General features: G+C 38.7%; 1 protein-coding gene across 2 annotated transcripts in view; it reads left to right on the top strand.

Moving 5' to 3' along the window:
* LOC123746693 (zinc finger protein ZFP2) overlaps positions 1 to 26537 on the top strand; it is a 46319-nt gene extending 19782 nt beyond the window's left edge. Inside the window, exons 2-3 of one of the 2 annotated variants that reach the window (XM_045728394.2) lie at positions 4622 to 4809; positions 22343 to 26537. In XM_045728394.2, the coding sequence (XP_045584350.1) occupies positions 22435 to 24051 (1617 nt within the window). In that variant the 5' untranslated portion in view covers positions 4622 to 4809; positions 22343 to 22434 and the 3' untranslated portion in view covers positions 24052 to 26537. The remainder of the gene's footprint in view (positions 1 to 4621; positions 4810 to 22342) is intronic. The other variant, XM_045728393.2, reaches the window with a different exon arrangement.
* Positions 26538 to 27699: the final 1162 nt, after the last annotated feature.

Genomic DNA, 27699 nt, shown 5'->3' with positions numbered 1-27699 from the left:
GTAATTTAAAATGTTAGAGACTTAAATGCATATTTGATCCTTTGTACAGTATTCATAAATGCTACTTGCGAGTTTACATTCACGTACAATTTCTTTATTTGTATTTATTTATTTATTTATATATACAAGAGTTCTTACATTCTTGTACAGTCTTTAATAGTGCTTATATAATTCACAACTTCATCATTGGTTTGAAATATTTTGTAAATTTTGGACATAGAAAGTCATTAAATAATTTGTATGATTATTAATTTCATTTTAATAACCAGAAAGGTGAAATAGAACTGAAAATTTTCAGGCTACTTCTACCCTTCGAACACAGGTTTCATAGTACTGGCCTTTGCCGTCTCCAGGTGTCTGGTGCTGCAAGAGGCAGGTTTACCCCTCGTCTATAATGAGGACTTTGAGGCTTTCATGATGCAAACATGTACAAAATCCAGTCCTTACCTGTTGTTTTCTCTCCATGGGCAGAGGTTCAGTTTGTTTATCCATTATCTGCTCATTCTATCTCCTTCCCAACACCTTAAGGAGGACTCCTAATTGATCTAAGTTATGGGCCTCTGGTTTATGAAGTATTGGCACTGGGTCTTTTCCGGCAGTAGAGACGTCAGTTTTGGGACCCAGTGTCTCATCTGTGGTTCATCCTTTGTGTTTGTAGCAAGATTTGAAGGTTACAGGAGTGGTGGGCTCTTTGACCCTGTCCCACCTTTTCTCAGATCTTGGAGTAGCTTTGGGTATAGTTCTCTTTTTACGGAGTGGGGGGGGGGGTCAGATTACTACAGGCTAAGCAGTGGGTGCTCTTGATAGAGGTGCATCAGTAGTGCCAAAACTTGACAGACTACTTCTTTTGTTGCTCCTCATTATCTGCCATCCCAGTTTGAGCTGGAGGCTGTCTCCATTTCCCCTAAGGTATTTTTTTTAAGGTTTCTGTTTGGGGTCAGGACTCTTTCACACATTGCAACGTTCTTGCTGCTCTGGCTAAGTGCTTACCTATCAGTGACTGGGAGAGTTGAGATCTAGCTCTTTATCCCCCGCCTCCTAGCTGCTCTGGCTAAGTGCTTACCTATCAGTGACTGGGAGAGTTGAGATCTAGCTCTTTATCCCCCGCCTCCTTGCTGCTCTGGCTAAGTGCTTACCTATCAGTGACTGGGAGAGTTGAGATCTAGCTCTTTATCCCCCGCCTCCTAGCTGCTCTGGCTAAGTGCTTACCTATCAGTGACTGGGAGAGTTGAGATCTAGCTCTTTATCCCCCGCCTCCTAGCCAGTCATACCTAGTGTGCTAATTACCCGTCTCAAGGTTAACATTCTCATTTGTTTTTTATTAAGTTGTGGATGCATCCTCAATTTCGTATTCAGTAGCCAGAACATTATTTTAGAAATGTTCCTAAATACTCCTAAAGACTCTTAGACAGCGGCTATGGAGAAATGGTCATATGAGCCTATGCACAACATATATAAACATTCCAGGAAATAATTTTTCATACTAAAATTATTAAATTGTATGCAGTGTGTAAGAAAAACACAAAAATAAGTGAATGTTTAGTTTCAGTGGGTGGAGGTGCTCTGGCACTTGTCAACGCCTGGTGCTCGACTGTGAAGCTTCCTGTTTTATCCTCCAACGTTTCACTAATTTCAGGGGGGCCTCGTAGCCTGGTGGATAGCGCACAGGACTCGTAATTCTGTGGCGCGGGTTCGATTCCCGCACGAGGCAGAAACAAATGGGCAAAAGTTTCTTTCACCCTGAATGCCCCTGTTACCTAGCAGTAAATAGGTACCTGGGAGTTAGTCAGCTGTCACGGGCTGCTTCCTGGGGGTGGAGGCCTGGTCGAGGACCGGGCCGCGGGGACACTAAAGCCCCGAAATCATCTCAAGATAACCTCGAGATAATTATTATCACTTGTGTTTCTTTATTTACATTCACAGAGCTATTATATCCATATTTGTATCATACATGTAAAACTCAAGACAATAATTGTTTAAATCATGACGATGATGATCGCATTTCCCCAGTAACATTTATGATGATAACCGCATTTGTACCATGAAATGGTAGGATTTTTTTTTAATGGGCCAAGGTAAACTCCATTACATCGATTTAGACCTATTATATCCATATTTGCATCATACATGTAAAACCCAAACAATAATTTTTAAATCTTCATATGATAACCGCATTCCCCTGTGAATCAACAATTGATGATTACCGCATTACCCTGTGAATCGACAATTGATGATTACTGCATTACCCTGTGAATCAACAATTGATGATAACTGCTGTCTAAGGGTTAAGTTCAGCTTCATAGCTGCTTACTGGTTATTTTGAAAGCTCCTAAGTTCCTCCTTGTTGGCAGACAATCCTTTATTCTCCCTTGAGAGATGGGCTTATTTATGTCATTTGAGCATTCTGAATTGGAAAGAGGTTGCCACAATTTTTAATGTGTTTTTAAGGGGGGTTTTGCTTTCTACATGTTTACTGGATTTATTTGCTCCTACCCTTTCCCATGGCATGGGTTCATGGCAGCTCCTTATCCAAGCTTCCAAACGTCTGGTTGCTTTAGTTGCAGTAGACCCCAAGTCTGGTGCCCATTTGGCCGAAGTTCTCTTTTTTTTTCTCTTTTTTTTTTTTGTATCCCTTGCTTTTTATACAAAAATGCGTGAAGGTAGGGGTTCCATACCTCTGGTTCCTTTTCCTCCTTGTCTACCATAGTATCTGCATTGGCTGTCATACTGAAATTATTTGCACCTCTTCTTCATGATGCTAACATGCAATCTTTGAACATCTGAAGAAGTCTGCTGGGTCTCTCTTTACTGTTAGGGTGGGATTAGTAGTGGCTGCAGCAGGAGCATCCTCATAGACTTGGGGTATTTCGACTGTAGTCTGCTTCTGGTATCTTCTGTGACTGTTCTAGGGAACAATTTTTGTCCTGGCTTCTGATTGAGGTAGAGGTTTTAGTCCTGTGGCTCCACCACAGGCTGAGTTTGGTTGGTGCCTCTCCAATGTTTGGCTACGTTTCGTGACCATCAGGGTTTGTCCCATTAGCCCTATTATAAGGTTCAGTGACTTATGTGGGGTGGGGGGGGGGACATCTAGGGAAGGAAAGAGGAATTTTTTTGGCTGACTTGGACCTAGGACGTTTGGGTGTTAAACACCCCTATGTCTTCTTTTCCTTGCTAGGTGCCCAGAGTTCCATCTCAGCCATCCTGTAGACTTGGGAAGGAAATGCCCAAGCCCTGACCTTGAAGTCATCAAGAACACGGGCAGGAAATGTTCCATTCAGCTGGGCTCTAGGAGACTTGAACCGTGGACCCCACACGTGTGAGGCCGAAGCTCTATCGACCGAGTGGTGGGGCTATGCTCTCTCCTTCTTCCTCTCTGCCTCTAGCCTTCTCTCTCCTTTGACCATAAATGAGTTCTATGTTGATTGTTGACCAGACCACACACTAGAAATTGAAGGGACGACTTCTATGAGTTCTTCTATGACTTCTATGAAGGAGTTCTATGTTATTGTTTTGACCCTCAAGCAGTGGTCACTTGGTTTGGCCAACCAAGGTGCATCATTCTTTGTCCTATCTGTGCTGTGCAGCATGGCTTGTGTGCTACTCATGCTTAGTGAGCTGTGGCCTTGTCATTTATCTTTTTTTAATGCTGTATTCTATGGCAAGGCTTTCTCAGGTTATCTGTTGGGTGTTGGTTCAGCTAGGATAATGTGTCTGCATACATATGTGAGCAAGTATGCTGCTCTTATTGCCTTCTTTTCTAAAACTCAGGCTTTGGGTTTCTGGCAGTTAAACTATTTGTGGACTACTTGTTACCTGTTAATTGCTGCTCCTTGACCTGATTGGGCCTGTGAGTATCTTTAGAGATTAGGCGATGAGTCACAATAACGTGGCTAAAGTAAGTTGACCAGACCACACAATAGATGGTGAAGGGACGACGACGTTTCGGTCCATCTTGGACCATTCTCAAGTCGATTGTGTACAATCGACATGAGAATGGTCCAGGACGGACCGAAACGTCGTCGTCGTCCCTTCACCTTCTAGTGTGTGGTCTGGTCAATTTAGAGATCAGCCCTGCTAGCTTTGTTTCTTTCAGTTTATCACAAAACACCATATGATCTAACTGCATTGAGGTGTAATTACTCTTGTGATAAATGTTCAGTAGATGAAGGAACACATCTTCTGTGTGAAATCTTCATAATGTGCAAAACTCCATTGCAGTTGTTAACGTGATCAAAGAAGTCATGTTGATGACTGACCAAATATGAAATAACACTTTTTTTAATGGTGGTGTATCATCTGAATACAGCTGTTAGACAGTTTTATATACATTATTCCTAAATAATAGCTGAATCCAGTCAACATTTTGGCACGCAGAAACTTGACTGAGGACATAATAGGTTTGTAATGTGAAGTTCGTGAAAATAATGTTGAAAAATGGACAAGTACAGTACTGTATTTATATAATTTTTGGACTACACAAATAAGTTGACTGCAATTCAAGGAAAACCAATTCTTTTCTTCATTCATTGTTAATCTTTATGTAAAGGAGAATCCTTCAACTAACTTTCATTAATTTTTCTAACTTGAGGACATTAATATTATCCCATTTCCTACTTTCAAGGGGTGGGGGAGACATCAGCTCCGAAGAAATAAGAGACAAATAAAACAAGAATACCAATGACTAAAAGACACAACCATCCCTTTGCCATCTATGCTCACTGCACACTGCTGCAGCAGCAGCAGCATATAGAACCAGCACTTGGTAGCAATACATGGACAGCAGCATCCCACCACTTCATACACTCAGATGTAATATGCACCGCAAGTTCTCACTTTATAATAATTATCAAACATGCTTTTAAATTAATTGCATTTTCCATTATTCCCTACCACTTCTCATGCACTTCTCCAGCACAACCACTTGAGATGGATGTTAGAACGATGGTCTTGCTTCATGCAGGTCGGCATTCAATCCTCAACATTCAATCCTCGACCATCCAAGTGGTTGGGTGCCATTTCTTCCTCCCCCGACCCATCCCAAATCCTTAACCTTATCCCTCCCAAGTGCTATATAATTGTAATGACTTGGTGCTTGTGTTGGATCTTTTCATTAGGGTAGGTACTTCCACTCCTTCATGTCACACTAGTGGCCTACCTTGAGGTGCTTCCGGGGCTTAGCGTCCCCGCGGCCCGGTCGTCGACCAAGACTCCTGGTTGCTGGACTGATCAACCAGGCTGTTGGACGCGGCTGCTCGCAGCCTGACGTACGAGTCACAGCCTGGTTGATCAGGTATCCTTTGGAGGTGCTTATCCAGTTCTCTCTTGCCTATATTCCAGTCTTATTCTTTCTAATTAGGGGTTTCATTGCAACAGCCAATTTCCATCCTTATTTTATTGTAGCTTCAACCTCTCCTGCACAAAATCGCACTTTTCTTCAGTTTCAGATCCCAGGTATTACAACTGATTTACCACTCCAAGGACTTGTTTGTTTACCATGATTTCACACACTTGAGCTTCCTCTCCCTGTCACCCATTGGTTGATTTTTTTCCTTGTTCATTTTAAGAAGTGTTCTCTTGTATATTGAACTTTCAACTATCTACCTCTGCATCATTATCTGCTAGCTACATGTGTACGAGCCAGATTTGCCAAACTACAGTACATTTATTCCGATCATACACAAATTTCACGTATTTTCTTAAGTGTTCTAAGCCCAACAGTCTTCCATGACCCATCATATGCCTCGAAAAACCATGGCCACATGTTAATGATTTTTAATGGATATTTAAATTTATACAGTTGTTAATCATTTGACAATACCAGTGATTACCAACTGTTGTGCATTAAATATCTGCCAGGGTTACCACAGAAATATTGGGACTAAATTAAATAGTGGACATATCCACGGGAAAGATAATATCTCGGTTATAACTAGGAGCAAAAAAGTTTGTGGACGTCAATTTATTTATGGTACAGATATTCAAGTTTTGAAATGATGCATTGAAGCATTTATGCTGTGCATAAATGCTGTATTTATGCACAGTTTACCATCAGCTAATTGTAATACAAGTAACATTGTTGAGCAGACTTAATGATAATCATTCAAAAAAATTTGTTTTGTGCACTGCAGGAATTTGAAAACTTTTGCATATTTACTGTACAGTATATACAAGTGAAATAGGTAATGCAACACGATAAGACAACACTTAAAAATAATGCCAGTTACAAATGAGGCTCATTTACTCAGAAAACCTATAATGAGTTTGGTTCTCATTTGTTACTTCTAATCCTGGCACAGTTTGTCGAATGCAGCGAAACAACACACCATTCTAGACATTTAGTAACAATTCTATATAATGTATACGCTGGGACCTTACTCGGATAAACTATGGAGGGGGGCTAAAAAGACTTGGCGAACTTGAATATTATGTCCACTCTGGCAAGGTGTCCTGTGGCCTGGTGAAGTGGCTCTCTACGATGGAAACAAAATACCCATTCATCAACCCGTCCTCCTGCTTACATAGTACCTGTTGTGATGGTCGTCAGTAGTCACAAATTCGTACAAACGTAGCTTTTAGATAGTAGTATACTGACTAGTGAGAAATTCTTTTAAAATAAATGAAGTAAAAAACTAGCTAAAGTATACCTAGGTATAGTATAGCACACATGTACTGTATTATATTAGGCCTCAAATATCGTGTATTACGCCTAGGGAGGTTAGGTTAGGTTAGTTTTAGTTTAGTAACACAAAAAAATAGCTTTCCAGTTTGTTCAACTCAATAGTTTAAGATTTCTGCTTTCTAATTTCACTGTATGTATACAGTATATACACATACTATGGTCCTCATTGTTACTACAGTATAAGTATTGTACTGTACTACCAAAACAGGAGGATGGGTTGCATACATCATTTCATTTCATTTTTATTTTTATTTTTTTAAAGTTTTCTATTTTCCTGCCTTAGTAGTAAATGCTGCACCAATAAAGAAAATTACTTAAATTTTTTGAAAGTATTTCTTTATTCAAATGTTTGCTAGACACTGTTATTTTTTTCACTGTATAATACAGTGAATGTAACTGTATTATAACCAGATGTGTCCTGGCCAGGTGGCTTTTGCCTTTGTAATTACCTAAGTGTAGTTACAGGATGAGAGCTACGCTCGTGGTGTCCCGTCTACTCAGCACTCTTGTCATACAACGCTTTGAAATTATAGACGGTTTTGGCCTCCACCACCTCGCCTAACTTGTTCCAACTGTCTACCACTCTATTTGTGAAAGTGAATCTTCTTATATTTCTTCGGCATCTTTGTTTAGTTAGTTCGAATCTATGACCTCTTGTTCTTGAAGTTCTGGTCTTTAGGGAGCCGAGCGGACAGCACACTGGACTTGTGATCCTGTGGTCCCGGGTTTGATCCCGGGCGCCGGCGAGGAACAATAGGCAGAGTTTCTTTCACCCTATGCCCCTGTTACCTAGCAGTAAAATAGGTACCTGGGGTGTTAGTCAGCTGTCACGGGCTGCTTCCTGGGGGTGGAGGCCTGGTCGAGGACCGGGTCGCGGGGACACTAAAGCCCCGAAATCATCTCAAGATAATCTCGGTGATCGTGTTGCGGGACCTCTCGGGGCTCAACAACTTTTATCCCTTTTCCCCTTAGGTTATTTTGATATTTTAGAGCTAAAACATGTTATCCCGTTAGATGAGATAGTGTTGGAGTATTTTTGTCCTTACAGTACTAGTTCACTGTATACTCTACTGTATGCCCACATTTGCCTACATTAATAAAAGAATGAATTGGCTCTTCTCCAAGGTAAGTAAAACTGTGTTGTCCATATTTCTTTGTATTGTATTTTCTTTCCCTGTTTTTCCTTTAAGTATACAGTACTTAAAATAATGCATGGCTTATATATTATTATATCTATATACCATATGCACGAAGATGTGTATGTTCTATCGTTTGGAATCTGAAGAAAATCAATGTTTTGCATTATATCGTACAGTATCTATCTTGAGGTTATCTTGAGAAGATTTCGGGGCTTTTTTTTAGTGTCCCCGCGGTCCGGTCCTCGACCAGGCCTCCACCCCCAAGAAGCAGCCCGTGACAGCTGACTAACACCCAGGTACCTATTTTACTGCTAGGTAACAGTATAGCACACATGTACTGTATTATATATGTACAGTATTGTGAAAATGCGGACACAAATGCAGAAATTTAGATTTGGTCTGAATCCATGGTAAATTGGAATAAGTTTGATGTCAATCCTTTCGAGCAAGACCCCACTGAGCAGTATTTAACTTGGTTTTGGGAACTTTCTCAATACAGTACAGTATCAGGACACAATGAGATTATTCAAATGGTTGTTGTTTAGATTCAGCTACTGAGAACTAAAGTTCTAAGTAGCATGTGCTATGGTAAGCCCGTAGTGGACTTACCTGGCACAGGAGCGGGGCAAGTAGCACGGGTTATGGTGAGCCCGTAGTGGACTTACCTGGCACAGGAGCGGGGCAAGTAGCACGGGCTATGGTGAGCCCGTAGTGGACTTACCTGGCACAGGAGCGGGGCAAGTAGCACGGGTTATGGTGAGCCCGTAGTGGACTTACCTGGCACAAGAGTGGGGCAAGTAGCACGGGCTATGGCGAGCCCGTAGTGGACTTACCTGGCACAGGAGCGGGGCGAGTAGCACGGGTTATGGTGAGCCCGTAGTGGACTTACCTGGCACAAGTGGGGCAAGTAGCACGGGCTATGGTGAGCCCGTAGTGGACTTACCTGGCACAGGAGCGGGGCAAGTAGCACGGGCTATGGCGAGCCCGTAGTGGACTTACCTGGCACAACAGCCGGGCTGTAACTGATGTTCAAATGGTGCACTGATAATGTGGAAAATTCTGAGAGGAAAAGAAAGAAGATAGTCTAGACACAGGTAGCTAAGAACAGGAAGAAAACTTGCTTGTGTAAAGACAGTTACTTATCACATTGATATACTTTGGTATGTTGATGACCTTAATTTACAATATAATCTGAATTTTGATTTTCAAATGAAGTACAATAGTGTAATGGATCCAAGCAAACTTGCGAGACATTCGCATCGATAGTGCTCCGTTAATAGTTGGGGCAGTTAGGGCAGTTGTCATCATTAAAAAGAGAGTGAATATAATTATCATTACAACCCACAGATTTTTGCATCATGAAACAGTTGCAAGATTACTAGGAAATGAAAACTGCTCTATATGAATTTGTAAAAATGATAATGTAACTCGTAAGCCAGTCACTGGCTTCGTGGTTATTTCCCAATCTCTGTGAAGACATTCTCACATTACATGAACCTTGCCTTCATACAGAAAAGGTGGTTATGAAGAGGAAGTGGCACATACTGTGTGAATTACTTGCTGAAGAAGTCTTAGTGTGACAAGTTATCTTACTTTGCAGATATTTTGTAATGCCTTAATTTGGTGAACTGTATTGTACTAGGATGAAATAAATATATTGTACCTTCTTCAGACAAGGTTAATAATTTACAAAGTGACGTCTTTGGAAATTGAGAGCAAAAGAGGGCAACATAGGTTCCTAAATAGAGATTATACCACTGATTTGTAAGCATCTCAAAGGCCTAAAATTAAAAATAAAGTATTATTTCCCAAATAATAGAGCCATGTTATATGGGTTGCTTGCATTCATATATTTCTGGTTGTGCACATTTTTGATGGAATGGCAAATCATGAGAAGGGGCTGGTCCATTGCGTTGAGTAATTTTATATTTATAAATACTACCTCAATGTGCAGTTTAGTGTCAGCAAGGAAGAGTAGTTGACTGATGTCTGCAATAATTGCACACTAAAGCATGAAAGGGCAACTTGGCTCATTCTGGAGGCCAATAAAAGACAAGAACCCACAAATAGTAAAACAAAGGCTCTTGTAATCGAGCAGTTTTCATCAGCTTTCCTATAGAGAGCCGGTCGGCCGAGCGGACAGCACGCGGGACTTGTGATCCTGTGGTCCTGGGTTCGATCCCAGGTGCCGGCGAGAAACAATGGGCAGAGTTTCTTTCACCCTATGCCCCTGTTACCTAGCAGTAAAATAGGTACTTGGGTGTTAGTCAGCTGTCACGGGCTGCTTCCTGGGGGTGGAGGCCTGGTCGAGGACCGGGCCGCGGGGACACTATAAAAGCCCCGAAATCATCTCAAGATAACCTCAAGATAGTATGAACTTTCTCCCTCCACTCTAACCAACACCAAAAATACAAAAAGAAAAGGCCAATTACTACCCTCAAAATGCAGTTATCATATTGCTATCTACATTTGCCATTGGTGTTTGAATGCCAATGTTTCCCATATGGTTTCAACAGCTCAAAGGTGTCACCTAGCAGTTTTAATAACTGCATTTTAGAAGTTAAAAATTGTTTTTCAAGATAACAAAATTGCACAAAGATTTGTACCATATTTATTTGTTTCTAATGGAACAGAGACCCTTGCCTTACTTTCAATACTGCATTGTTTATGCGCATTCTGATAAATTTCTATTATTTAGGATTTTAAATTATGCATTTTCACCATTCCTTGATATCACTTGCCCTTCGATAAAATCCTCAGGAAAGCTGACCCACTTAACATAGACCATCTTCTCCCTCTCTGCTCTCATATTGACATCCTGGTTAATATTTAGCATCTATTGTATATTTTGTACCATAGTCAGAGCTACTGGTTTAGTGCTGCCTTTTGATAAGTACTTCCTCACAATTTAACTTATTCACATTTGTAGATCAATTAATTTTCAGCATATAACATATACACAGCTTTTCTGGTAATTTGTAACTTATATTACACAAGAATGTTGTTTACAGTTTGCGATTTTATTGTTCTATTCATTTGCAACAAATTGTGTTCTCAAAGAGGACACAGCAAACCTCCAATCTGATGTTAATCAAATCTTTCAGTGGGTCACAAACAATAACAGATGCTTAATTAGGATGAGTTCTAATTACTGTGCTCTGGAAGAAAATATAAATCAAAGCAGAGGACACATACAAAACACAGTCAAACCACACTGTTGAAAGAAAATGCACTGTAAAAGATTTAGGGGGTAATCATGTCAAAAAACCTTACTTTTAAAGTACACACCAAATTTGTTGTCATAACTGCAAGAAAAATGACAGGTTAGATAACGAGAACCTTCCAAACAAAAGAGGCCATGCCAATGATACTGTTTTAAGACATTAATGCTCTCTAAACTGGAATACAGTGGCACCTCGATTAACGAGCTTAATCCGTTCCTGCATCGAGCTCGTCATGTGGAAAACTCCGTCTTGCAAAACAACAATAATACTGTCGTAAAAGGTGTCCGAGAACCAGCGGAAACACTCGTTAATCGAGGAAAAGCTCGTTAGTAGAGACAAATGTTCTGCGAGTGGCTCGCTCGTTAATTGAGGTGCCACTGTATTATTGCACACTTTCACCCCCAGTTTAAAGCTGGATAAATTGCTGACCTGGAGAGCGTGCAAAGATCCTTTATTACTAGAATCCACTTGATAAAACATCTAAATTATTGGGACCATCAAAATTTTTTCAATCTGTATTCCCTAGAGTGCAGGCAGGAAGAGACATAATCTACACTTGGAAAACATAGAAAAAGTTAAGAGGATTGGTTTCAAATTTTCACACTGAAATAAGACCAGATGAAACCAAAGGCATGGCAGGATGTGCATAATAGCCCCACTGAAGAGCAGAGGTGAAATAGTCACATTAAGAGAGAACTTAATCAACATCAAAGGCCCAGGACTTTTCAACACACTTTCCCCTACACATAGGGGACATAACTGGCCGACATCGCAGTGTTCAAAAGAGAACTCGACAAGCCCCTTCAAAGGGTACCTGATCAAGCAGGCTATGACTCTTACTGTTTGATGTGGGGTGCAAACAGCCTGGTGGTTCAGACCATAACCTGGAGGCCTGATCAGAGACTGGGCCATAGGGACATTGATGCCCAGAATCTTCAACAGGTAAACATCAGAAATAAAGGTTTTACATCATAAAAAGGAGAGAATTTTTCTTCACGCACCCCAGGAAAAAATAGTGGGTGCACAGGCACAGGCAATTAACAGTTTTCTCAGCAATACAGTACTTCTTTCTCTTTTAATCATGAATGATGTGCATTTGTTTCCCTTTCTATTCCACTGAACATCCATTCCACTGTTATTGGTATATTTGTAAATAAATAATATTCAGTCTGCTCTCTTTTGATCTTAAGTTGATTACACACAAATCACAATTGCGTGATGCATCAAATGAACAAATCCACAAGGATTTGTGGATTTGGGGGGATTGAGGTGACGTGACGTGACGAGGATTCGAACCTGCGTCCGAGAGCATCCCAGACGCTGCCTTAATTCCATATCGTAGCTCAGTCGATTAAGGCAGCATCTGGGATGCTCTTGGACGCAGGTTCGAATACTCATCACGGCCCTTGTGGATTTGTTCATCTCAAGTTGATTTTTATGCTCCTTTTAGAGATTTTAGTTGTGCACTGCTCTCTTTAGACAATTTTAACTGCTGAGACATGCCCTCTGATGCAGTTCTCATACTAATACAGTACTTGGAGGCATCTTTAGAACCCTTGAATCTTTCCTTGTCCTTGTCTCTGTTAAATGCTGGCAGAGCCAGCTTGCATTGACTTGTGTACCTATACTTCTTCCTGTATTGATCTTTCTGCACTTCTTACATCTATCTAGCCCCTGGATTGGCAGGCTATTGACGACCTTCATACTTGACCATTTCCCCATTCTTTTATTCTTCAATTATTTTCCCCTCCCTATCTATTTTCTTGATGGAATTTTAGCATATGTGATTGAAAACTTTTTCGTTATTCCATGCACATTGCATCTTCCTATGCTACAATCCTATCTATTTCAACTAATCTTATTCCATGATGCCATTCCATCCTGTACTAGACCTTTCATGGATCAAAAAGAGAGTTTACTTGGTGGAATTTGAACTGTGCTCACACTGTTCACTCCATGTGCACAATGTGCACCTACAGTCAATGAACAGTGGAATGTAATTTTGTTTAAAAAGCCATTACTGTATCCTGCAGGGTCATTTGTCTGGTTGGATGGGAGATTTGGAGATCTTATGTCTCCAGATGAACAAATCCACAAGGGCCGTGACGAGGATTCGAACCTGCGTCCGGGAGCATCCCAGACACTGCCTTAATTGACTGAGCTACGACTGAGCTTTTGTTCATTTGATGCATCACGTTAGTGTGATCTCTGTGTGCTTATGTCTCCACTATCAATATTAACCTTCCTCTTTCCCATATAATACTGTATCTGGAGCATGATTTGCAAAATTGCAGGGAAATTCTTTCCTAGTATGGTTGCCTCATCCATCATCATTACAATTTTATTATTACTGACCACCTATGGAAATCAACTTTTATATAAGGCTACCTGCCTATCTTAATAATCACATATCCATTACCTGATCATACTGGAGGGGCGTTACAGGGAGATTTCTGACATGGATGACAAATTTTCTAACTGACAGGCAGATGAGGGCAGTAATCAGAGACAATGTATCTGACTGGAGGAGTGTTACTAACAGGGTTCAGTTCTTGCACCAGTAATGTTCATCATCTACATAAATGATCTACCAGAAGGAATACAGAATTATGAACATGTTTATGGCTGATGCTAAGATACTGGGGAAGACAGGAGACAGATGATTGTAATGCCCTTCAAATTAATCTAGATAAAATAAGGGCTTGGGGCATCAAGTGGCAAATAGCATTTATTCACATTGATTTCCATGTTATGAATGTGGAATTGGAGAAAGTAGACCACACACAACTTACAAATTATGTGGAAAGGAATTACAGAACTCTAATAAAGAATGAGACCTATGGGTGGTTTTGGATAGCTGTCGCCAGAGGAACACTCAAAGAACATTGTGAGAGGAGCATATGCATCTCTTTTCAACTTCAGACTTGCTTTTAATTACTGTACAGGTATATGGATGATGAAATACTAAAGAAACTGTTCATGATGTTTGTGATACCAAAATTGGAGTATGCAGTAGCTGTATAGTGCCCGTATCTCAAGAAACACATAAATAAACCGGAAAAGTTGCAATGACACACTACAAAATGGCTTCCGGGACTGAAAAACGAGATTTAAGAGGAGAGACTAGAGGCGTTAAACATGCCAAAACTAAAAGATAGAAGAAAAAGAGATGGTACGATCACCACTTACAAAATACTAACAGAAATCGACCAAATTGACAAAAAGGAATTCCTGAAACCAACAACTTCAAGAACCAAGAGGACACACATTCAAGCTAAGGAAATAAAGGTGCCCAAAAAAAAATTAGAAAGTTTACTTTTGCAAACAGAGTTGTAGACGGTTGGAATGGGTTATATGAGGTGGTGGAGGCCAAAACCGTCGGTAGTTTCAAAGCGTTATATGACAGAGTGCTGGAAAGATGGGACACCACAAGCGTAGCTCTCGTCCTGTAACTAAGGTAATCACTGAATGCTCCAAGGTCTTTACCATAATAATAATTGAGGAGCAGCTAAAGTAACACTCTTCCCATTGGCACTCTTCTCAAGAACTATCAGAACTGGACCAGGAATGACCACAATATTTATCAGCTTTGCCCTCAACCCTTTTATTATCTTGATGCTTTGCATCATATGGGCATGCCACCTCAGCTTGGGGACCTTTGGTGCTGTTTGTTGAAATTGGCATTCCATTGTTACAAGATCACCACAATCGGTATTCTGCAATGTTTCGCCTCATTCACACTTGTACTGCTACCCCAGTGAAAACCTTGCTCACTCTCCTTAGCAGTCGTTCTTTTCTGCAAGGATTGCTTATTTACAGGTTCCATGCAATTCCTCATTGTGCCTTACTCCTGTGAAGAGTTCCACTTAAATTTTTGTAAAGCCTTCACCACGAGCAGATTACATACAAGGGTGGAGAGAGAAGTGGCATAACTCTGCTTGTGATGTATATCCAGAACAATTTGGATACCAATTACTATACTCAAGTTAGGAAAACTGATTTCTTACTTCCTCGGTTATGTTCTGAAATTAGTGTCTTGTTACAAAAGATAATAATTGTATTAGCATATAATATGTACAAGTATGAGGAATAAAATTCCCTTCATAACTCTGGTAAGCAATGATGATAATTGCATTACCAGAAATTATGAAAGCCAGCTTTATATGATAATTAAAATGCTATTAAAATACACTTCATTAATTTAAAGAAAGTCCTCTCGAGTTGACTAACCAAATCCTGAAATGTCCATAGATTACAAGAGCAGGGCTTTACACACCTATTTCAATCGGCATTCAAAGAACTCTGAGATTCCAAATTCTGTAACTTATAATTAGGGATCCAACTCTGCCCTCTAGAAGGTTACACCTGTACCAAGGTATGATAGTTCATGATCAGTTCGTTCACCTACTTCACTATACATTATATAGATACATCGAGTGCCAACATTTTCCTGTAATGTTCACATGATTGAGATGGTGGCATTGAACCTGCTAATCATTGAAACTGAAGATAAAAAGTGATACTGCCAGCTAATCAAAACACAAGTTAGGGATGTGTTCAAATGTGTATGATGGGCTTTGCTGTGTTTATCATGTGAAAGGCTGTATGCACTGAATGTAATTTGTTAAAGGGTCCCAAGCATCTTACTCGCTTGCCTACACGCCTCCAGCAAGCAAAGAAAAATTGCTATTCCACTGAATTTAGGGATTTCAAAGAATATCAGATACATAAAATATTCAAAGGTATCAGATTCACATGTCCACCATTCATAAATTCAAGAAATGGGAAGATGTGATAAAGATAGACCTTAGCTTAAAAGAACCTGTATAGAATAGGAAGTGCTCAAGGGTTTGGCTGTATATGACAGACATCATGGTGTGTCTAGTGTCACCGCCGTAATCAAGACTCCAGGAAAGTCCTCGTGTTATCGTGATAAAAAAAAAATCCGGGCTGCGAGGGGTTCAGACTTCATAACAGGCACCATGACGATGGGAGGACCAAGGGTAGTACTGTAGTAGCAATGATATATAACCCACCACCAGACGACAGAAGACCCAGGCAGGAGACCTGCTACCACTACATCTGACGAGTAACAGGAAGACAATGACGGTTACACTTCACACTCATAAGCTATTTTTTTTATTAATGAAATGGTTATGAATTTCATGAACATACTGTATATGGACTCTGAATGACATGTAACTCCAACTCTTAAGTAGGCTTCTGAAGTTAGCCATTATGCAGTATTGGTAAAGTGTATGTCTATTATCTTCATTCTCATCAAAAGAAAAAATAGGCTTTCTCAAGCTCACTCAGTTTACAGTATAGTGTACTGCTTGACACGTCAATCAAATTAAAGAAGTGAAGCTTCCATCGGTCCCAGCAAAATTAATTTTACATGGCATAACTGATATTTTTGTACCACAGAATTAATGTACTGCAAGTCTACAGTGATAAATATCTTAATCAATTTGCTTATGGTGATACTCTACATCTCCACAAAATTATTCACAATTATTGGAACTGTTTATGAACTAATCAGCAAATTCTAATGAAGGTTCTTGAGTCACTTTCTCCTGTCTCCACTGTTTTCTTCCAGTTTATCTTCAAATACATTATCAGAGTCATGAGGTTGACTGACATCTGCTGTCTTCATCTTCCTCACTTTCCTCAGTATTGGCCTCTTTATCAAGTTATATTTATCACCGTCAGTAATTGGACAAAAGCCTGAAGGACTGTTTTGTATTTACAGGCAATGGATATATTGTGTAATTAAAATGTACTGTATAATGTACAGTATTTTGAATTGGAACATTACAAAGGCATTTAGAATTTTAAATATAGTTCTGGCATTTATTAAGAATTGTAGTACAGGTACTCTAGAAAATTGTCCGTAAAATGCAAAGTACTGTACTATACCAGTATTTAAATACAGGCAGGAGAGCCTAACCTCTTTGACATTTACTTTATTTGTGTTATTTTAATGCAGTGCTGCCCTGTAGTTTAATTAACCACCATGCTGCACAGAGCACCTCGGAGCGCTCTTAACAATAAAAAATTATTATTATTTTAATTAGGCTATATTTTAATATTTTCATCGCTCTTTGTGTTTTGAGATGAAAATGGTTGAGATTGGAAACTTTTGACATTAACTTTACCTGAACATTTATAAAATCAACAAAAATATGCCCTTAACAATTGCATTATGAAGTCTTTGCCAAAACCAAGAGCGCAGTGCAGGGGTTAAAACCCCCCTTAACTTTATAGAGTCATCCCCAATTATCTGGACCAGTTGCAGATGAGGAGTCACAATAACGTGGTTGAAATATGTTGATCAAACCACACACTTGAAAGTGAAGGGACGACGACGTTTCGGTCCATCCTGGACCATTCTCAAGTCGATTGTGGACCAGTTGGCATCTCTGAATAACCATAAATTTGGGGAATTCAACCTAGGATCATAGGACAAAAAAAAAATTATATTATTTAGTATAGAAGAAATTCAATATTTTTACTTGCAGGACTTTTGTAGAGATGAGAGCTATAATGTTTCTAAACATGAGAATGTTGTAGATCTACATGTTGTATTTATAACAACTAAACTTGTACTACTCTTACATTAGTAGTGGAGAGATGTTTTAGTCCTTACTGGGCAGTGGGGTATAATTCAAGCAACCCATTCTCCTGTTTAGATAGTAATTTTTGTATCTATGTGCATTATCTATTACCTATGAATCACATAGTTATGCACTATCTATGTGCATAACTATGTGATTCATAGTACTGTACAAAGATAGCCATTCTAAGCAATCTAAGCAATTAGATTGTAGAACTTTATAGTCTTATTCACTTTATATAGTCTGAAAAAATGAAGCTTAAAAACAAATATTCCTAGGCCTAGTATAGCATACACATGTACTATATTAGGCCTAGAAAGGTTAGGTTAGGTTAGTTTGTCTTTGCAACATAAGTAGAAAATAGTTTTCCAGTTTGTCCAACTCAACAAAGCCGATTTTGATTTTCTAATTTCATTGTACGTCGGTATATATACTGTACTATGGTCCTCATCATTACTATAAATACTACCACACAGGAGGATGGGCTGAATCCAAGATACTTTGGAGAGTAATTTTGTTCAGTTACTTTACAATACTGTACCTTTACTATTTTACAGAAAAAGTTTTATTCTAATGTACTATACACTACATATTATACTTGTGTAAATAGAAAAGGTTTATTACAGTAATTAGCAGACTAATCAAACTGAACCCGCCAAACACACACCGAAACTACGACGTTGGTACAACGTTCGAAGAAGTTTTAACACCACCTAACCAGTTATAACAACCAATATAGCAAGTTGTAACAACGTTCTAATACGTCATAAACACGTTAAGCCAAGATGTAACAACTTTATTACAAGTTGTAACAAGCGAAAAATAGGGACAGTTTCGGTTTGTGTTTCCAGGGAAGTAAAGTAATTAACATTACGAGACATGAAATGTGTTGGCATTGTTACCGATGAAGCCTGTTAGGTCCTGGAAGCCACTAGTGGGGGTTTGGGGAGATATCAGAAAAGGCCATTTTATTACATTAAAGGCATGATTATTTGGCACCTGTGGCCACCTATTGTCGACTCTCGTAAATTGATAACTTTATCATTTTTTGGCTACTAACAATACAGTACTGGTTCTTGTAAACTGCTTGGTCAAACTCACTGAAATTTATGCCCCTGATATTATTTGCCATTGCCACCAAAACTCCTTAATCTGTCCAAGTGTCAACACCAAACTTGTGTTGTCAGGATCCTTAGTCATAATCAGTTTAGCCATTTTGTCCATGTAAGATACCTATTCTGTTTCTTACATGGTTTAACTTTGCTACTGTTGGCAGACATCAAATATGAAAATATCAAAAGAAAATGGACAATTTCTTGAGTAATGAGAACTGAATGGGAACACTAATGAATTGTATTGTACAATTTATAATACAGTACAACTCAAACACTAAAACATTCCTAGTAAAAAAATTAAATACAGGTATTTCCTACATAACTGAAAGTGAAAGAACACTAAAGATACAGTACTGTATCAAGAAAAAAATAAGATTGGGTAGAAATTAGTGTGAAATTGAGAATCCAAATTGCTGTACTGTATAGTATATAATTTTATACAGTGGCACCTCAAAAGTCTGGCCCTACATATAACTGAGGCCCTTAAAAATAATGCAGTCATTTTGTTACCAGATAGGTAATATAAAATTCAGATTATTTTGTACTGTATTCAGATCAGGATTTTTGATTGGCTGTAGTGAAATCGGAAATCGAAATCAAGCCTGGCCTCGGGCCGGGCTTGGGGAGTAGAACTCCCAGAACCCCATCAACCAGGTTCATCACTAGCAACTTTCGGCAGATTATTTTGTTTTTCTATTTTTGTTATTGGATTTTTAGTAGTATATATTCTAAAAATATATTATAAGGAAACCATTGTTTCTTTATTGTTCGTGTGCTTCAGAACAGTATTACTAAGATGTTCTTTAATCTGTATGTATAAAATAGAATTAGTTTGTCCAAAGTAGGAGGCCGGACACTTTTGGCTAACTAACCTTGCCTAACTTTCCTATGTAAGTTGGGCAAGGTTAGTTATAGTTAACCCCAGTGTTAAAGGCTAGTCAGTGTCAGCCCCAGTGCCACTGTTTAAGAAACATCAGTATCTATAGCAACCATCTGCGATTTTCACGAAAATATGAAATTGAGGATGTGTTTTCTGCAGACTTTTTAGCAGTTTTTTCAGTACAGTACTTCATAATATTTAAATTTCAGAGAGAAGGAGGGGAGAGGAATGGGTGAGAGAGACCTGAGCACTTAGGGTACCCCATCTAATTTTTCTACCCTGTATAAGACAATGAACATTTTGATTCAGTAATTGCCAAAACGGACCAAAGATTAGAAAATCTAGGTTTTTCATGCATTCAGAATGGAGCTGGAATGATGATTCAGGTTTTGGGGGTCACTGCATAATACCAAGTCAATCCAAATTTTATTTGGCACATCTCTGAATTAGTTCATAAAGATTTTAAGAGACTTTTTTTAATCAAATCTGTCCACTACAGTATTAGGAAGATTTCATGGATTGGGGGTACTGATTTTGAAGGTTACACTGTACCTTAATTATATACATAGGGCATAGATGTGGTCTTGACTGCCTAGTCGAGGATGGTTTTAAAAGTCAAGTCTGTGATGTATCCAATGACACAATCACTTTCTGTCCTTGTGTGTAACAAGTGTACAACTTAAATTCAAAACAATGTTGCTTGGGAGCAAGTCAATCTAAGATTTCATGAAGACTAATCTATCTAAGTAAATCTAAGAATGAAGACTTCATCGGTTTATAAAGCATTTTAATGTATTGGCTCACTGGAAAGTATTTGGATCAGTAGTTTTAATGTACTTAACTGCTAAATTTACCAATGTGGTTTTATTGAAGTAAAAAAATGGAAAATACCACAGTTAAAGGGAACCCAAGTATAGAATTATAATACATTAGATAAACAATGTTTACACTGCTAACAGATAATAAAATATAATCAGCTTAAGTTGGGGAGTGAAATGTAAAAATAATGCAAAAGAAAAGCCTGAAAAATATTAAAGTCTACCTCAATAAAATAAAATAAAGCAACACAAAACATAGAACATAAGATTCAGTAGTGATTAATAATGATATAATTAAGAATAATTCATCAAAATCATAGCTATCAGAACAAAAATTTTGTGTTAACAAGATACTGTATACAAACATTATGAAGAAACTTTAAAGTTATAATTGGTGTTTTATATCAGTACAAAATACTGTAGTATGGTTGGAAAAGAAATGAAAATGATAATATAATCAGTTACTTAATCGTTTTCAGTAGGTATCTCACTCTTTCTATTTTGTACTGAAGATCTAATGAAGGTTTTAGTTTTAAACATAATGCATTGGAAAAAGAAATTCGCAACTGTTACATTTCTCTTTAATGAGAGAGAGTTGCTACTTCAAAGTACTGTACTGTAGTAGTTAACAAAGGGTTTAAAAATAAATTTACAGTACAGCACCTTAGATCATCCACGAGCCATTATAATGAATGAAATAAACACTGTATTGTACATTTTTAGAATATGTGAATTATGGAAAAAGTATTCATTCAGGATAGTAAGGTTATCTCGAGATGATTTCGGGGCTTTAGTGACCCCGCGGCCCGGTCCTCGACCAGGCCTCCCCCCCAGGAAGCAGCCCGTGACAGCTGACTTAACACCCAGGTACCTATTTTACTGCTAGGTAACAGGGGCATAGGGTGAAAGAAACTCTGCCCATTGTTTCTCGCCAGCACCCGGGATCGAACCCAGGAATGCAGGATCACAAGTCTAGTGTGCTGTCCGCTCGGCCGACCTAGTACCCTGTACTTATAAAAAAAAAAATAAGAGATTTGAAGGAATCTGTCTGTATATTCTACTTGCATATCCAGAAAATTCATTTTATCTGTGTCTAGCTTGTGGCATAGTGGTCTACATACTCAGCTCACAACGAGAATATCAGGCTTGATCCTCAGGTAGGACACACAGTTGGGTGCATTTCATCTGATATATCTGTTCACCTAGCAGTAAGTAGGTATCCAGGAGTTAGGGATTTGTTCTGGGATGTATCCTGCAGGAGGTCATCAGTATTAGCTTCAATAAGCCTACCGGGCTTCCTGTCCCTAATGAGGGGAACGAAAACTAAAGGCAAACCACATATAAAAGTTGAAAAGTTGAAGAAAATAAATAACGAGGGGAAGAATAAAATTAAGTAAAAAATTAATAAATATATAATACAGTAATTGTGAAGTTAATTTTGAGGTGAAGACAGTGTGGGAAACGAGACCAGTCAGTGTAAATGAGATTGAGGTGGAGACAGTTCGGTGAACCAGCACAGTCAGTGTTAACCGAGTGTGACCGTAGGAAAGAACCGTTAATGGGGGGACAGAATTATCACTTGACTTCTCCAACTGTACTATTTTTGTGGGCAGGTGAGGCCAAGCAAGCACACGCTGAAACAAACATATATTGTAAAATGTTTATAGTAGTGTTTTTATTTTGTATTAATGGTTTTCAGTGCATCATTAAGCAAATTTCACAAAATGCAGACAATATAAATTACAAATATATGATAAATTGTAAAATAATAAGGTAAATAATTGTTTAGATGTTTTATGTTAATTACAGTATATGCTGTATTTGTTATTTATTTGCTATGACAAACTAACATTTACCCTTTTTCTTTCAGATAATCATGTTGATGCTCTAACATCAGTTAGAGAAGGCGGGCAGAAGCTCGCGCTGGAGAACTAATCACCGGGAGAAAGTGCAGGAGGCAAAATGGAGCACATTGTGACATCTGGAGTTACTGGTGCAACACATGTAACGGGAGTTGCAAATGTGACTGGAGTGCAGACCCTTAACACTGTTAGTGGTGTAACTAGTGTTACTCCTGTAACAGGAGTACCTGGGGTAACAGGTGTAGCCTGGTACAATTACAGTCCTGATGCAGTTGGTCAGTTGATAACTACAAGTGGTCCTGCAGTACAAGTGGAGCTTGGCAGTCCAGATATTGCACGGCAGTTCAATCAGCAAGTTCAGGCTCAATATGGAAATCTGCAGGTTCAAGTTCAAGCTGTGGCAACTCAAGCACCAGTTGCTAGGCCCCCATCTGTATCTACCCCTGATCCACTCATGATTATTAAAACGTCCAAACCACGTGTACGCCAAAGTGGAGGAGAACGTGTACCTTGTCCTGAATGTGGTAAAACTGTATCATGTAATGCAACTCTTCGGGACCATATACGTACTCATACAGGAGAAAGACCCTTTGTGTGTGGTGAATGTGGCCTAGCTTTTGCACAGCGTTCTAATCTACGCATGCATAAGCGGCTTCATACAGGTGAACGGCCATATATGTGTGGCATATGTGGCAAAACCTTTGCACGCTCCTCTCATTTGCCAGCACACATGAGAACACACACTGGTGAGAAGCCTTATGTTTGCCAAGAGTGTAATCATGCCTTCATCACAGCACAACAACTTAAGAATCATTTTAGAGTCCACACGGGTGAAAAGCCCTGGAAATGTGACCTGTGTGAAGCAGCTTTCACACATTCATCATCTTTATCAACCCACAAGAAGAAGCATACTGGCCAAAAGCCTTACCAGTGTGAGAAATGTAATAAGGCTTTTTTCTTTAGCTCAGCACTAGATAAGCACATGAAAGTGCATTCCAAAGCACGTCCATTTAGGTGTGATTCTTGTGAGAAGGCTTTCAAGTATAAAGAAAGCTTAACTGTGCACAAAGAGAAATATTGTGGCAAAGAAGTATCAAAGAAACCACGTGCACCTCGTCGCCCTGATGCTAAAAAGCCTGGCCCAAAACCTGGCAGTGGTCGCAAGTATGTACAGAAAAGAAAAGGTCGACCCCGTGGCAGACCACGGAAACGTGGTCGTTGGGGTAAACGCGGAAGACCAAGGAAATATATCAAGGAAGAAGATGATGAGGATGAGGATGATTTTGATGTTGAGCTTGAAGCAGAAGAGGGCAATGTTGAAACTTTAGGTGACGATGAAGAAAATGAAATAATTCCAGAAGCCATCATAGACCCATTAAAAATCGAAAAGATTACAGCTGATGATGTTGATTTCCATCCTGAAAAACTAGAACATCATCATGAAGAACTGCATCTCCACCATCATTTACATCACGAGCATCTGCAGCATGCTACGCACGAGATCCACATTGAGGATGCTACAGCGCTGACTATTGTTTCTCAAGAAGAAGCTGAGCAACAAGCAGCAGCAGTAGAAGCAGCAGGAGGTGTCCAGTTGGTTACATTGCACTCTGAGGTCCCAATTCAGATAGTTTCGCATGATCCTCAAGCCCAGGTTACCCATCAGTTAATTACTCGAGATGGCGTGCAGATGTGGTACCCTCGGCAGTATCAGTGAAGCAGCGGTGTCAAAGTTAATTACTCGAGATGGCGTGCAGATGTGGTACCCTCGGCAGTATCAGTGAAGCAGCGGTGTCAAAGTAGTGCATCTACTTAATGTTTTGTGCTAAGAAGTATTCATGGATAGTATAGTTATCATCACTCACAATGAAAGACATCATTTGATGCTCCTGAAAACCTATTATATATTTTTGCTTCCAAGTTAAAAGTTTAGTTTTAATATCCATATAATTAACAAGAATAGTCATATAAATTTGTATACAGTATATCTAATTTGGTGCCTGATAACAGTAATTAAGGAGATAAAATTGTCAAGAAATATGAGTAATTAAGAGTTACATCATAATATTGTCAAAAGAGAAGAATGTGTTGGCATTTATTCTTATACAGTAAGCATTAATCAGTTTGCTACCATAATTTTATTGTATATTTTGTATTGTAAGTTGCATGTCCTGATGTAAGTGTGAAATAATTTCAGCTTTGGTGCTCAGAGCCGTTTCTATAGCTGAATCATTTATTTTAGATATTAAAATATTCAGTTTTTAACATGTGCCGAATGGCAAATGTACACGTATGTATAAAGTTTTATCATGGCATTAGCATCATGGATTGTGCATGGGAAGTTATGATGAAAATAGCTCTTAGCTAAATTCTTCCTTGAGAAAACAAAAGCCTATTTGATGATGGCTTCCTCTATTACAGTATTGAGAAGAGAAGGATTGTAATTTTGATGTTAGTGATGCAAGTATGTCTGAAGCTATGTTGGCGTGATAGTTATAATTTGTTACATGCTTGTTAAAACACTTTTTTTATATATATACATATATATGTTTGGACATAGGCTAGGTGTCCATATAATTTTCACTTAATGCCATACCTAAATTAAATTTGGAGTGTTTTAGACATTCCAGTGTTGCATCTATTACAATAATGTACATGCAAAAGTAATTGAATACATGCAACCAAACATAGATTTGCATGTACAATCTCCTCAATATTTACATTCATGTATACAAGCTATGAGATAAATATATGCACAAACATATGCAAACATGTGCACAGAGGCTCACATTCAAACATCCACCCATAAACACACACACAGTTGAGAGGCGGGACCAAAGAGCCAAAGCTCAACCCCCGCAAGCACAATTAGGCGAGTAGAGACATTAGAAAGAACTTGTTCAATGTCAGAGTAGTTAATAAATGGAATGCACTAGAAAGTGATGTAGTGGAGGCTGACTCCATACACAGTTTCAATTGTAGATATGACAGAGTAGGCTCAAGAATGTGTACATCAGTTGATTGACAGTTGAGAGGCGGGACCAAAGAGCCAAAGCTCAACCCCCGCAACCACAAGTAGGTGAGTATGCACAACAGTGGTAGATGGTTGGAAGTGGTGGACGGTTGGAGTGGTAGACAGAACAAGTTAAAAGTGAGAAGGTGCGGGAGGCCAAAACCATCATTAATTTCAATGATTTATGACAGAATACTGTACTGGGAAGACGAGACACCATGAGCGTAGCTCTCATCCTGTAACTACTCTTAGGTAATTTCAAACTAACACAACACACATTTTTATATTGTATGACCTTAGCCTGTAATAGCCTTTTCTTCATAAATAGTTCTTATAAATCTATAGATGAAAGTGTAGCATCTTTAATTTTTGAGTGTAGAAGTGGAATACGTTGCATTGTAAGCATTTTAGAATATTTATTTTTGTAATAATTTTAAGGTTTGATTTCTAAAATGGTATAATTTAAAAGACTCAGTTTGAAGTGTCCATTAATTGATTTAATTACATACTTATATATGGCAATTATAATTTGCAACATTTGTCTCTGTGATCCTTTGTTTATCAAGGTCAAGCATGATTTCTCTCATATAGACACTTATCCATATTTTTTCACTTCACTGCAGAGCAACAAGTATCCATATTTTTGTTATCATAATTTCTTGTACACATGCCCCCTGTTCCCTCTGCACTCGCACTTACCCTCCTGATCGTATTGGCACACAGGCTTATGATCGTGATTAATTACTGAGTTTCATTGTACATTTTTTTGTATTTACATGTGAATTACTATGGCAAGTTTTCTTGTCTTGTGCCTGAAATCTTTTGTACTATATTGAAAGGAAGAGTGAACATTTTTTATATAGTTAATGTAGTGAAAGCTGATGAATGTGCCCTAAATTAATTACAGAACAGTATGTAACAGCCCTATAAAGAAGTCTGATCCTTTGATGTTAACATAATCAGTTATGCTTGAATCTCTAACATTATATGCAAATCAGTCAAGTGACGATGTGTTCATAAGAATGAGATAATATTTTGAGCCTGTCTCCACATTCTTGACAAAACTGTGAGCTACTATTTATAGGCTATATTCCAGAAATATTTGCTTAGGACCATGTTCATAAGAATCATTGTATGTATCATGACATGTAATTATTAATTACAATAAAATTTAAAAATGGAAAACCAAATATTTTGAACTGTTGCAGTGTGTACCTTTGTCAATATGAATAAAAATAATGATTTTTTAAGGAACTGTTGGTAAAAGCAGGTTGATTATCTTGAGGTTATCTTGAGATGATTTTGGAGCTTTAGTGTCCCCGCAGCCCGATCATCGACCAGGCCTCCATCCCCAGGAAGCAGCCCATGACAGCTGACTAACACCCAGGTACCTATTTTACTGCTAGGTAACAGGGGCATAGGGCGAAAGAAACTCTGCCCATTGTTTCTCGCCGGCGCCTGGGATTGAACCCAGGATCGCAAGTCCAGCGTGCTATCCGCTCGGCCGACCGGCTCCCAGTGCCAGTGATGCAGTGAAAATGTTTTCTAGAACCATACAAGGAGAATTACACAAAATATTGCACAAAAATGATGTTAGTAGGAAAATGCTTCATGGGGGTTGGTAGCATTGTACAGTATATGAATTCTTGCTGTGCATGATAGTAACAATGGACATAAAAATAAGACTAGGTACATTACATTCTCATTGTAAATGATACTCTCAGAATGTACACATTCTCGCTGGACAGCAAAAGTTGTGATAAGCTGATGATAGAAAAGATTTAATAAATACAGTAATAAATGTGCTAGGAAACTAGCTTGTTTACAGAGTAATACAAAACCCACATTCTGAAGGATGTATAACATTACAATTATCAAATCAGATCTATAATGGAGTACTTGGCACAAATTTGGGATTCCTGTTCACAGTCTTATCGTATGTTGTTAGACAAAATTCAGGACGGGGCTTTGCATCTTGAAAAGCAAACTGAGGGTACTTGACCCAATGCTGTACATACACTCTTCAATGCAGTTGAGATGTTGTTGATCTCTGTATTCTGTAAAAGGTAAAAAATTGTGTACTGTAGCTTGCATTTGTTTCCATTCAAGTCCCTCGCTCAAGAATAAAATCCCCAAAATAAGTGTAGTATGTAAAACCAGAATGATTTTCCCTTTACACGAAGACAACAATTTTGACACTACGTGAAATACACATACAGTACTGTAATTATGGAAAGCATTTTGGCAACAGACTGGAGACCAAAACACTGACACTACAACGATTCAGAAATCTTGTAAATGCTAATAACAATAGTATTCAATAACAATATAAAATCCCACGGCTGTACTCAA

The sequence above is a fragment of the Procambarus clarkii genome, chromosome 85 (genome assembly GCF_040958095.1).
Source record: "Procambarus clarkii isolate CNS0578487 chromosome 85, FALCON_Pclarkii_2.0, whole genome shotgun sequence".
In the NCBI taxonomy this organism is placed as follows: domain Eukaryota; kingdom Metazoa; phylum Arthropoda; class Malacostraca; order Decapoda; family Cambaridae; genus Procambarus; species Procambarus clarkii.
Note: the sequence above shows the minus strand (reverse complement) of the source record. Positions and strands in the feature narration are given on the sequence as shown.